The 13,463-nt window shown below is 37.8% G+C and overlaps 1 protein-coding gene across 1 annotated transcript; it reads left to right on the top strand.

Annotated features, from left to right (window-relative positions):
* Window positions 1-752: 752 nt before the first annotated feature.
* Window positions 753-7,824, top strand: LOC110768496 (uncharacterized). The gene is made up of 3 exons (XM_021972246.2): window positions 753-878; window positions 1,104-3,583; window positions 4,283-7,824. The coding sequence occupies exons 2-3, from the start codon at window positions 1,166-1,168 to the stop codon at window positions 7,664-7,666; spliced, it is 5,802 nt and encodes a 1,933-aa protein (XP_021827938.2). The 5' UTR covers window positions 753-878; window positions 1,104-1,165; the 3' UTR covers window positions 7,667-7,824.
* Window positions 7,825-13,463: the final 5,639 nt, after the last annotated feature.

Here is a 13,463-nt window from a genome sequence, read left to right as displayed (position 1 = left end):
TTCTATAGTCCTTGGACTTTCATCATTGTCACCATTTCCGTTTAATTTTCTCCATATTTTGATCATGCGTTGCACACACGACCAACTTCTGAGTGACAAAAAGATTGTACTAGGTTATTACTTCCCTAACGATCCCACGCACTCGGTAAGTTGAGGTTGGTAGGATTGTTAGGGGAGTAACTGTAACATGTCAGAACACTTTTTGACTCAAAAGTCAGTCACATAACAGAAGTGAATACAAGGATGAAAGCGTAACACAAAAAAAAATTCAGGGACTGGAAAATTCAAAAAACGAACTTAGGGACTAAACTGAAAGTCGGGTAATAATTCATGAGTTATTGCTACAATTAACTCTATCCTAGAAGGAAAGAGCTCAATTGACCAAGAGCATTTAGCATATTCGAGGAGGTAAGTTCGATACCCCCTTTCACCAATATTATTTGTATTTTTTTTAAAAAAAACACTACATCCTTGGATTGGATCAGGCCCGAAAAGTTTAGCTATGATCGGTCAAAGCCCATAAGTCCCAAATCAGTCATGCACTTTTTACGTGAGCAAAACATAGTTTGTTTGAGGTGAGACTTATGCACTTTCGACCAAAAGAAAATGAATATTCAATGCCTTTGTTCGAGGAGGTTGCAATGATCATTCCCTCCACTCACATTACCCATCAACATTTTTTATTCAAAATATGTGGTTAAACAGAGAATGTACATGCATGGCTCCCACTATATGCTATTTTGGTTTCTCTGATTTTCTCAAACAAAAAAAATAACATTACTTTCAGGTTTCCGAGGTGGTTTGCATGAAGGGCAGGAAGGAAAAAGAGGAGAGGCAGAGGGTTCAAAGCTGAGGATTTACATTGCCATTTTCTTCTGGTGAGTCCTTTCTTTGCCGAGGTCTTTCTCATTTTTTCCATTTTCCCTTTTGCAAAAAGTCTCAATTTTTTTTTTGTGGCTTTTCAGGTATTGGATTGTTCTTCGTCTGATTTGCTTTTGTTCTGAATGTGTTTTTGCTAATTGTTTAACAATTTTTTGCTTTTGGTTTTGATTTGTTGAGTACCCATATGACTATGTTGTCTGATTAGTTTTCTATACGTACAGATTGGGACTTGAAATTAATATCCTTATCCATTATCCAGAGGAAGTAAAAAAGACAGAGAAACATGGGGTTGGTGGTAGAAATGGGAGTTAAAATCAGGAAATGTGTGACCATACCAATCAGAACAAGTTACAGATTAGCTTGTAATCATCCATTTCTTGTGGCCATGCTGCTTTTCTTGATATGTCTGCACAGAGCATTTCCTTATGTGTTTTCTCTTTTGGTGACTGCATCCCCTGTTTTTGTCTGCTCTGCTGTTCTTCTTGGGACCCTTTTGATTTTTGGCCAACCCAACAACATACCAGAAATTGAAAAGGAACAGAAGAGTAGCCATGATATTGCTTCTCTTAGAACCAGGGTTTCGAGGGATGGCGTTGTTGTTGTTCAGAGAGATGGGGGCTTTTCCTTTGAGAGATTCTCAGGAAAGACAAGGGAGATTGCAGACAGCAGTGAGGCTGAGGATTATGGTGGTTCAGTTGCTTATGTGCCACTTATTGATGAGAGTTTGCAGCACAATCAGAGTGAGAGGAGAGCGGTTGAGGATATGGAAAGAGAAATAGACAGTAAGGAGTTGGAAAGCCGGAGAAACATTCATAAAGAGAAAGTGAGGAACCAAGGCATGACAAGGGATGTGGAGGCTTTTGAGAAGCAGCATTCTTTGGTTCACAAGCTACGACATGAGAACCGAGAGCCATTTCGCAAGGGTGATCACTTGGAGCCTTCTCTAAATGGCAGTGGTGATGATGAGGCTTCAGATACCGGGTCAGATGGCGCGGAGAGTTCATCACCAGATGCATCAATGGCCGACATCCTTCCCATTCTTGATGAGCTACACCCGCTTTTAGACTTAGAAGCTCCACATCCTGCTCATATGTCCCATGATGAGTCTGATGCTGCTCATATGTCCCATGATGAGTCTGATGCTGCGTCTAACAAGAGTAATGATGGCAGTAATGAGTCATATGAGGATGTTGTGAACCAGCGTGGAGAAATAGAAGAAGATGGGGGTGATGAGGAAGAAGCACAGGGTGGCAAGGATGATGAAAGCAAATCTGCAATCAAGTGGACAGAGGATGACCAAAAGAATGTCATGGATTTGAGGAATTTGGAGCTTGAGAGGAACCAATGGTTGGAGACTCTTATTGCAAGAAGAAGAGCAACAAAAAGCTTCAGTTTAACAGCTGAGAAGAATCTAATTGATTTAGATAGTTCTGATCATCCTTTCAATGTTACACCACTTTCAACAACAAGGCACAACCCATTTGATCCTTCATATGATAGTTCCTATGAGAGTATGGGGTTACCACCCATTCCGGGTTCTGCTCCATCAATTTTGTTGCCAAGAAGAAACCCTTTTCATCTTCCTTATGAGCCAAATGAAGAAAAACCTGATCTCAAGGGAGACCATTTTGAACAAGGTTTTATGACATTTCACCCCAAGGAAACGTTCTTCAGCAGGCATGAAAGCTTCAGTTTGGGACCATCGAGCTTCGGGGATGCCAAGAAAGAGAGGCAAGATTTTAAGTGGAGACCTGTTTTTGTACCGGAGCAGTTGGGTTCAGAAGGAACAAGCTATTCCTCTTTACAAAGACAATCAAGTGATGTTAGTGATTCAAAGTTGAGTTCCACTGCTGATACTGAATCAGTGAGTTCTGCAGCAGATATGGATGATAGGAAGTTCAGCGAGCAAGACTTTACTAAAGAAGCAGAAGTGATCTCCAACATTTACCATGCTTATGATCTGGTTGGCCATGGAAGTCAATCCTCTGAAGATGTCGATTCTCTAGAAACGGAACGCGCTGGAAAAAGGGAAGCTCAACATGATGAGCTAGAAATAAAATTGGGCAAAGTGGAAAATCTGGAACCGAGCTTGTCTGGTACAGGAGGGTCTAATCCTGTGGAAATAACGAATGACATTCGGTCGAAACCAGGACAATTTAAAGGGGACAACAGCAGTAGGTCAAGCTTGTCATCAGTGTCAGAAATTGATGAAAGATTTTCAGATGTTAGGAAAGGTGGAACAAGAAGTTTAGAGCCAAGAGGTGATCATGCTGCGGAGTTCGGGATTTCACCACAACCTCCACTTGAAGAGTCAGAAAGCCAATTTATGAGTGGGATGCTGGATGACAATCAACATAAGGAGCCAATCTATGATTCAAGCCCTCCAGAATCTGAGAAGATCCTTTCCTTTGATTCCATTTCTTCTGATATGCATGCTGAGATATCTAAACTGGTTCCACTTCCGGCATCAGCTGGAATGCGTGATCCGTCTTTAGAGCAGGATTCTGATTTGCATGGTGAGAGCAAAGAGAAGGGTCCTTCAGAGGCAGATGTCAATCTCCCTAAGAATTTGGATGTGAAGGCAGCTTCTTCAAATTCTAGTTATCAAAACGTTCCTTCCAAAGAAAAGCAACCTACAGAACAGGAAAAAGATGTGTCCTGGTCAGATAAACCACGTTTTGATGATCTTAGTGCACTCCATGTAAGTTATGCAGTCATTATCTGTTACATTATTTCAAACATATTTCCTCAATCAAAGTAGGTTTGTACTTCTTTTGTACTATGTGAATTTTCTACAGCACCGGCATAATTAAGTTGGGTGGCCCTCCTTTCTTATGAGTTCCCTGGACAATCCAAATTTTTTCCATGACATCAAACTTCCCTGTTCTTTTTCTGCCATTAAAGAAAAAGTTCTATAGAAAGGGTACATAAACCAAATAATTTTCCGTGAGTGCAATGTCAAGCTGTTGAGACTGATGCTATTTTATTTGTTGGATGATTCGCCTGTCAAAGTGATTTACTTCATGTGTGGCCTACGTAATGCACACCAAATAAGAGGTTCTGGATTTATGCCTGTCTAACTAGAGTTGTGTTTTAATTAAGTCCATGGTCTTAAATTTTATTGCTAACCTGTGTTTTAAGACTATTAATTCTGTTGCATTCGTAGTGCAAGTATATTTTTCTGGAAAATCTTTGCATCTCTGCATAAATATATTCTTTGACCTTCTCGGTATGATCTTTTATCTTTTATCTTGTACCAGTCAAACCAATTTTGCTGGTTAGATTAAACCATTTAGTTAGGACTATGGACATCCATTTGAAGTCACAATGGTACTTTTTTTTTGTATGTTTATATAGAAAATTATATAAGATTTTAATCATGGATTCTTTGAAATTTTAGGAACCGGCTATCATCTTGCCAGAGCCCAAAAAGGATTCAAGCACCATTCAGGATGTGAATGTACTGGAAGTCCGTGAAGTTCAGGACATGAATTCTAAACCCACCTCAAGCAAGGAGATTGCATCAAGCACTATCGAATCTGGTGTTCAGAAACCTACCACTACTCATAATGCTTTGAAGAAAGTCTCAGAAGGTAATGTTGGCGAGCTTCCAAAACCATCAGATTCAAAGGATGGTTCAAAAAAATTAGAAACTAATGCAGTGGGTACTACAAAAGAGATTGCATCAAGCAATACAGGATCAAGTGCTCAAGAAACTACCCCTACTCAATCTGTTCTGAAGGAAGTCTCTGAACGTAATGTTAGTGTGCTGCCAAAGCAATCAAATTCAAAGGATGGATCAGAAAAAGTGGAAACTATTGCAGTAGGTTCCAAAAACGAGGCTGCATCAAATATTACAGGGTCTGGTGTTCAAGAAGCTATCACTAGTGATATTGCATTGAAGCAAGTCTCAGAAGGTAATGTTGGTGAACTGCCAAAGCCATCAGATTCAAAGAATGGATCAGCAAAAGAAGAAACTAATGCAGTGGAATCTAAGAAGCAGATTTCATCAAGCAATACAGGATCTGGTACTCCAGAAACTATCACCATTGATCCTACTGTGAAGAAAGTTTCAGAAGGTAATGTGGGTGAGCTGCCAAAACCATCAAACTCAAAGGATGGATTTGCAGAAGTAGGAACTAATGCAGTGGGTTCTACCAAGGAGATTGCATCAAGAAGTACAGGATCAGATGTTCAGGAAACCATCAGCACTCATACTTCTTTGAAACAAGTCTCAGAAGGTAATCTTGGTGGGGTACCAAAACAATCAGATTCAGAAGATGGATCGACAGAAATAGAAACTAATGCTGGGGGTTCTAACAAGGAGGTTGCATCAAGCAATGCAGGATCTGGTGTTCAAGGAACTATCACTACTCATACAGCTTTGAAGCAAGTCTCAGAAGGAAATCCTGTTGAGCTACCAAAACCATCTGATTCAAAAGATGAATCAACAAAAACAGAAACTAATGTTGTGGGTTCCACCAAGGGGGTTGCATCAAGCAATGCAGAATCTGGAGTTCAAGAAACTATCACTACTCATTCGGGTTCGAAGCAAGTTTCACGAAGTAATGCTGGTGGGCTGTCAAAACCAGCAAATTCAAAGGATGAATCTGAAAAAGTAGGAACTAATGCAGTGGATCCTACCAAGGAAATTGCGTCAACCATTACAGTATCTAGTGTTCATCAATCTGTCACTACTGGTCCTGCTTTGAAACAAGTCTCAGAAGGCAATGCTGGTGAGCTACCAAAACCATCCGATTCAAAAGATGGATCGAAAAAAATAGAAACTAATGCCGTGGGTTCCACTAAGGGGGTTGCATCAAGCAATGCAGAATCAGGAGTTCAAGAAACTATCACTACTCATTCCGGTTCGAAGCAAGTCTCAGAAGGTAATGTTGCTGGGCTACCAAAACCATCAGATTCAAAGGACGGACAGACAGAAGTAGGAACTAGTGCAGTAGGTTCTACCAAGGAGGTTACATCAAGCAATGCAGGATCTGGTGTTCAAGAAACTAGCACTATTGATACAGCTTTGAAACAAGTCTCAGATGGTAATGTTAGTGAGCTGCCAAAACCATCAAACTCAAAAGATGGATCAGAAAATCTAGGAACTAGTGCAGCGGGTTCTTCCAAGGAGATTTCATCAGACAATGTAGGATCTGGTGTTCAAGATACTGTCACTACTCAAACTGCTTTGAAACAAGTCTCAGAAAGTAATCTTGGTGAGCTACCAAAACCGCCAGATTCAAAAGATGGATTGGCAAAAGTAGGAACCAGTGAAGTGGGTTCTACCAATGAGGTTGCATCAAGCAGTGCAGGATCTGGTGTCCAGGATACTATAACTACTCATACTTCTTCAAAACAAGTCTCAGAAGGTGATCTTTGTGAGCTACCAAAACTGTCAGATAAAAAAATTGGATCAGCCACTGCAGGGGGTTCTACCAAGGACATTGCATTAAGCAATGCAGGTTTGGGTGTTAATGAAACTTTCACTACTGCTACGGCTTTGAAGCAAGTCTCAGAAGGTAATGTTAGTGAGCTGCCAAAACCATCAAACTCAAAGGAGGGGTCTGAAAAACTAGGAACTAGTGCCGTGGATTCTACCAAGGCCATTGCATCAATCAATCCAGGATCTAGTGTTCATGAAGCTATCACTACTGATACTGCCTTGAAACAAGTCTCAAAAGGCAATGTTGGTGGTGAGCTATCAAAACCACCAGATTCAAAGGACGAATCAACAAAAGTTGGAAGCAATGCAGTGGGTTCTACAGAGGAGATTGCTTCAACCAATGCAGGATCTGGTGTTCAAGAAACCATCTCTACTCATACGGATTTGAAGCAAGTCCCAGAAGGAAATCTCTGCGAGCTACCAAAACCATCAATTTCAAAGGATGAATTGACAAAAGTAGGGACTAATGCAGTGGGTTGTAGCAACGAGATTGCATTAAGAAATACAGAATCTGGTGTTCAAGAAACTATCACTACTCATACTGCTTTGAACCAAGTCTCAGAAAGTAATGTGAGTGAGCTTCCAAAACCATCAAGTTCAAAGGATGCATCTGCTGCAACAGTTGGGACTAATGCAGTGGGTTCTACCAAGGACATTGCATCAAGCAATACAGAATCTGGTGTCCCTGAAAATATCACTAATACTGCTTTGAAACATGACTCAAATGGAAATGTTGGTGAGATACCAAAACCATCAGATTCAAAGGATGGATCAACAAAAGTAGGAACCAGTGCAGTGGGCTCTACCATGGAGACTGCATCAAACAATACAGGATCTGGTGCTCAAGAAACTATCACTACTGATGCTGCTTTGAAGCAAGTGTCAGAAGGTAATGTTAGCGAGGTGCCAAAAGTCCCAAAACCCTCAAATTTAAATGATGGATCAACAGAAGTAGGAGCTAGTGCTGCAGGTTCAACCAAGGAGATTGGATCAAGCAATACAAAATCTGGTGTTCCAGATGCTATGACTAATGTTGGTGAGCTGCCAAAATCATCCGATTTGAAGGATGGATCGACAAAAGTAGGAACTAATGTAGTGGGTTCTACCAAGGACATTGCATCAAGCAATACAGGATCCGGTGTTCAAGATACTATCACTACTCATACTGCTTTCAAGGAAGTCTCAGACGGTAACGCCGGTGAGCTGCCAAAACCATCAGATTCAAAGGATGGATCAACAAAAGAAGGAACCAATGCAGTGGGTTCTACCAAGGAGATTGCATCAAGAAATGTCTCCACTGATACTGCTTTGAAGCAAGTCTCAGATGGTAATTGAGTTGCCAAAACCCTCAAATGTAGAGGATGAATCCATAAAAGTGGGAACTAATGCAGTGAGCTCTACGTAGGAAACGAATTAAACTTAGCCGTCTCCAATTTCCAAATTTTGTAAACAAATTTCACTTTGAAAACACAGAAGCATTATATGCTAAAAAGCATTTCATTTCTCTCAGTATATATGGATGAATTTGATGAAAATAGCACTTCAAGTTCATTGTTTTCATTCATCATAGATTCGTAAGATACTGGTCTGGTTAAGCAATTCAAAGTTATCAAATTGCTTAAAAGTTATTTTTGTTGTCTAGACAAGTGTAGTGTACATAAGCCCTATGGGCTAAGTCTTCTTTGTACCAGCTCAAACAGCAGGTTATTAATATTGCTTTTTATTTTGGGGTAAATGAGGAGAGAAACTCTCATATAACGGTGATATCACTTTTTGCTATCTCCAGCTAATAACGCAATGATATATGGGATAACCTTTCCATATGTCACTGTGTTATTGATTGGGAATAGCAAAACAGTGCTATCCCTAAGAGCATGTCCACCGCAGCCCAATTTGCCAGGGCAACAGGCCCCCCAGCTCGAAATGGACCTCCAGCACAGGAAATTCAGCCCGAGCAAGCCCTGGGTCCCACCAGCCCGGGCAAGCCCAAGGGCAGATCTTGCCTGGGCTTCAGCCCGAAGGCGCTGACGTTAGCGAAGCAAAATAATTTTTTTTTACTGTTGTAACGGTAAAAAAATTTTGATTTTGCTTCGCTAACGTCAGTGTGACGTCAGCGACTGACAGCCCCCAACGGGAAGATGCCACGTGGCGCGTCCGGATGCTTCGATCGTTTTTTGTCCAGAAATCCGACGGACTCGATTTTTTGGGGTAAAAAAATGCGAAAAAAATTTTGAAAATTTTTTAAAAAAATACCAAAAATTTCTGGATTTTTTCCCTATAAATACCTATCAATCTCAAACTTTCAACACCAAATCTTCATACAAACTCTTCTCCTTTCAATATTTTTTACATTCTACTCACATTTTCTACTAGTTTTCATTTGTATCAAAAAACAAATGGCATCTTCTGTCGAAGCCGGAGGCGCTTGGACTACTGTGGAAGATATTGTGTTGTGTGAGTCTTGGGTGAAAGTTAGTCATTGCCCTATATCAGGCAATGAGATGAAGTTTTCTCAAATGTGGAGAAAAATTCATGAAGAATTTTCTGAAAGATCCGGTTAGGCGGAAATGACCTTATCCTCCAGGTGTAAAATTTTGAATAGAGAGTTGGGGAAATGGAGGGATGCCTTGACAAAAGCGAAGGAGAACCTTCGAAGCAGTCAAAATCTTACGGATGAGGTAAAATATTTATGATTCTCGTTTTATTCAATTTAATGTAACTTTTTTTTCTTGCATATTAATTTATTTATATTTTGTTGCATAATCATTTTTTTATTTTGCAATTTTAAATTGTTAATATTTTCTTCCATATTTATTTTTTTCTTGCATAATCATTTTATTTCTTGCATTTCTAATGTATTTATATTTTGTTGCATAATCAATTTGTTTCTTGCATTTCCAAATTATTTATATTTTCTCTCATATTCATTTTTTGGTAGCATTTCCAATTATTTATTTTTAATAGATCATACAAGCACAAATGTGGTTCGGTGCCACGGGGCAAGGCAAAAAAAGTTTCCAGAATCACCAATGTTGGGAAATTGTGAAGAATTGTTCGAGATTCAAAATAATTTGCACGGCTCCGCCGGTTGTGTTGAATGAGACGCCGCTCCACGATTCGCCGGCAACCGATTCGCCAGTGGACTCCCCAATGGATCAAGACTCACCACTCCCACGTGCACCGAGACCTATTGGGAGAAAGGTGGCAAAGGCGAAGAAAGGGAGCACTTCAAACAATGAATGTCCACAATTTTTGGAGCAAATCGCTAAGAATGGTGCACTGAGACTTGAGAGAGACTTGAAAAGAGAAGAAGCAGACAAGGCAAGAGCTGAAGCATTTGCAATTGAAAGGCAGCATGCACTAGAACAAGATATTGAGGATAGAAAGATGAAAATCATGGCCATGGATACCACCCATATGTCTCCTGAAACAAAGTCCTATTGGAAGATGAAACGAAGGGATGTGATGAGAAGAAAACTTTTCCATGACGATGGACCTAGCAATACGAATTGATTAAATGATCAAAACCAATAGGTTGGATTGAAAGATTTGTCATATGTATGAAGAATTGTTGTATTGTTTCCCTTTTATTCAATCAAGAAAGTATTAAATAATACGACTATTTATTAAAAAATTTTGCAAATGAAAACAAAGTTTAATTAAAAATAAACCTTATTTTATTCCAAACAAAATTAATGGACATGTGGCAACCAAAATTAATGGTTTAAAGTATAAAAAAATAGGAAATAAAGTACAATGAATAATATTTGCCCTTGACCTAGCCTTTTGGGATGGAACCAAAAAAGGCAAGGCTGCCACTATTCACATAAATAGTAGCAGCCCTTGCCTTGCCTTAGGCCTTACCTTAGCCCTTTGGGGTGGACATACTCTAAGTATTTTTTGGTAAAATGAGAGAGAGATAAACAATAATTAAGCATGGGTTCTTGATTGTAACTTATAATGGAAGGTTAATGAGAGCCGTTGGATGATAATGATGAAAAAACAAAGTGATCAGTTTTGTCAGAGAAAGATGTAGACTGGAAGAAGTAGTGGAGTGTCTGTGAGTGTCATGGGAAACATTCGGCCTGAGTTGAAACGGCGACTAATCAGGGAGTATAGAGTAGGAGAGTGGAGAGACAGAGGCAACCAAAAAGGACAATCACCAAATCCATGCATTTAATACGTAATCATCATGATTCAACACTGAGATCTTTCTTTCTCTTTCTCCTGCTACCTCTTGCTTGCCCCCAGAAATTTAGTGTTTTCCTCCCCCACGCGCTTCTTATGTGGGCTCTACAACTTCTCCATGAGTCATTTGTTTGGGAAATTCTCTGAAATGTAAACATTATTGTAACAAAGTTATCAAATATCGTCATTATTATAACAATGTCGGTTATGTCAGTTAGTTAAGGTATAGTGTATCCGCCTCGTTACATTCGAATTTGAACCCTTTTATGTATCATATGTAATATGATAAATTGACTATCACAATAATATCAACATAATATTGATACTTCATTTATATTAGGCTTATTATCACAAAAGGTCCCTAAGGTTTACGAAACTATCAGATTTCATCCTTAATGTTTTTTTGTGTCATTAGTGGTCCTCAAGGTTAGTATGTATGATCACAAATGGTCCCTGCCGTTAGATTCCGTCAAAAACTCCGTTAGTTTGCTGATGTGGCATATATATATCACAAAACATCCCTGAGGTTTACACACCTATCACAAATGGTCCCTGCAAATTTTTAAAATTTTTTAAATTTAAAATTCATAAAATTTTGGTTTTATTTTTTAAATTATTTTAAAATATATATTGTATTTTAAATACACATGACACTATATTATTTTAGATGTGGGCTCCACATAGATGCCACATCAACAAACTAATGGAGTTTTAAAAAAATAATTTAAATTCATAAAATTTAAAAATGAAAAAAACCAAGGGTTTAGGGATTATAAATGGTCCTTAAGGTTAAAATCCTTATATAAATGGTTTTTTCATTTTTAAATTTTATGAATTTTAAATTATTTTTAAAAAACTTTATTAGTTTGTTGGTGTGGCATATATGTGGAGCCCACATCTTCAAAAATATAGTGTCATATGTATTTAAAATACAATATATATTTTTAAATAATATAAAAAAGAAAATCAAAATTTTATGAATTTTAAATTAAAAAATTAAAAAATTTCGCAAGGACCATTTGTGATAGATGTGTAAACCTTAGGGATGTTTTGTGATATGTATATATGCCACGTCAGCAAACTAACAGATTTTTTGACAGAACCTAACTGCAGGGACCATTTGTGATTATACATACTAACCTTGAGGACCACGAGTGACACAAAAAAACATTAAGGATGCAATCTGATAGTTTCGTAAACCTTAGGGACCTTTGTGATAATAAGCCTTTATATTAAATCGAGACTATCTGAGGCTATTTGCTATCAAAGATATTATCAACAATCAGGGTTGTAAATGAGCCAAATCTAATACCAAGGTTCTCAAGCTCAGCTTAGATAATACTACGGGTACAAAATTGAATCACAATACAATGTCCATCTTATAATCGTTGCGTGGAAGACTGAATCCAAAGCATCTACATTCTCCACTAGTTCATAATATAAAGTCATGAAAGAAACATGAAAAGTTTAGAGTAGTTTAGAATATTACTTCATAAAATTAAAAATGAGATAAGAAATTTCATTATCAAGGACTAACATGTGATGACATTTACAAAATACATATTAATTCCGTCAAATGAAGTTAGAAAAAAAAAATCCAGGATAAAAAAAATAAACATTAATATTTTTTGTCCTTCTCAATGCATTAGTGTTAAGTATCACTCATTTGTATTTTAAACATATGCATAGAAAGTTTGAATTCTTAAATTTAAACTATTCTTAAATTTCAACATTGAGAAGAGGGATAATATTACTTGACCAAGTGCTAATCACTTACTATTATTATTTTTAATAATCAAAGCGAATTATATTATTTAGAGCAAATGATACAAAATACATAAGGATTAGACATAGGCCAGGCGTGTCAGGCTAACTACTCTACATTTAGGGCTCGTTTGGTACGTCAGACTGTACTGACTAATTTCTGTCGGATAGTATTAATTTGTTCCGGATAGTACTGACTGTTTATTCATAATATTATAAGGCGTTTGGTGCTGTTCCGGATAAATAGTCTGACTAAGGTTATACTGTGTTTGGTGCTGTTCTGGATAACATCGGACCAGACTATTTTAAAAAAAAAAAATTCTTTGATAATTTAAGTGGAAATTGAAATTCAAATGTCACTAAATTTTTTTTGGTACGATTCATATAACAATATTTGTTTTTAAATTGTTTTTGTCAAGAATTTATAACCTATTATCATAATTGTAGTATCTCATAAAAATTCCAACATACTCGCATACATTAATAAAAACAGAACCAAATAATGTATAATTCAAAATGATCACCGACTGACCCAAGTATCAAACACCTAACCCAAACATGATCTGGACGCAAATGGGATTTCAAGTTTAGTAATAATAAAAAATAAAAAAAAAGAACCAAATTAGATGCCATCACTTGATGGTGTCACATGGCCGAGAGGTAAGGAGCCTTATGCAGATGAAGCAAATCGACTATTGAGGCAAGCCATAGTTCAGAGAAGGGTGGAGGTCATTATTTTGACCTTATCTGGTCACTTTTGATTTCCCCTTGGTTTTCTTCTTGCTTGGATAAAATTGTATCTTTGTGCAGGTTGTACTGGAGACTATTGATTCATATGGATGTTTCGTGGGAACTTTATTGGAGTCAAATAACCATGTGGCGATAAAGCATATATTTTGGTTGACGCTGTGAGTGATGGCATCTAATTTGGTTGTTTGTTTTTTCACAAATAGTTTACTTCTCAAGGGAAAAATTCATAACCTAATTTCCACAAAAATTTAATAAAAAATGAAATATATAAAGAAAAGAGAAGAAGAAAGAAGCATATTGGAGAGAGTATAAAAAAGAGAGAGAGTGAGAGTGAGGGATGGATACCTGGAGAAGAGTGAAGAGAATAACCTGTGGAGAAGATAGCAGAGAAGAACCCTAGGGAGAAGAAGATGAAAATTACCTTTGTGTT

Source organism: Prunus avium, chromosome 8 (genome assembly GCF_965620075.1).
Source record: "Prunus avium chromosome 8, drPruAviu1.hap1.1, whole genome shotgun sequence".
NCBI classification, from domain to species: domain Eukaryota; kingdom Viridiplantae; phylum Streptophyta; class Magnoliopsida; order Rosales; family Rosaceae; genus Prunus; species Prunus avium.
This window is presented reverse-complemented; position numbering and strand designations above follow the sequence as displayed.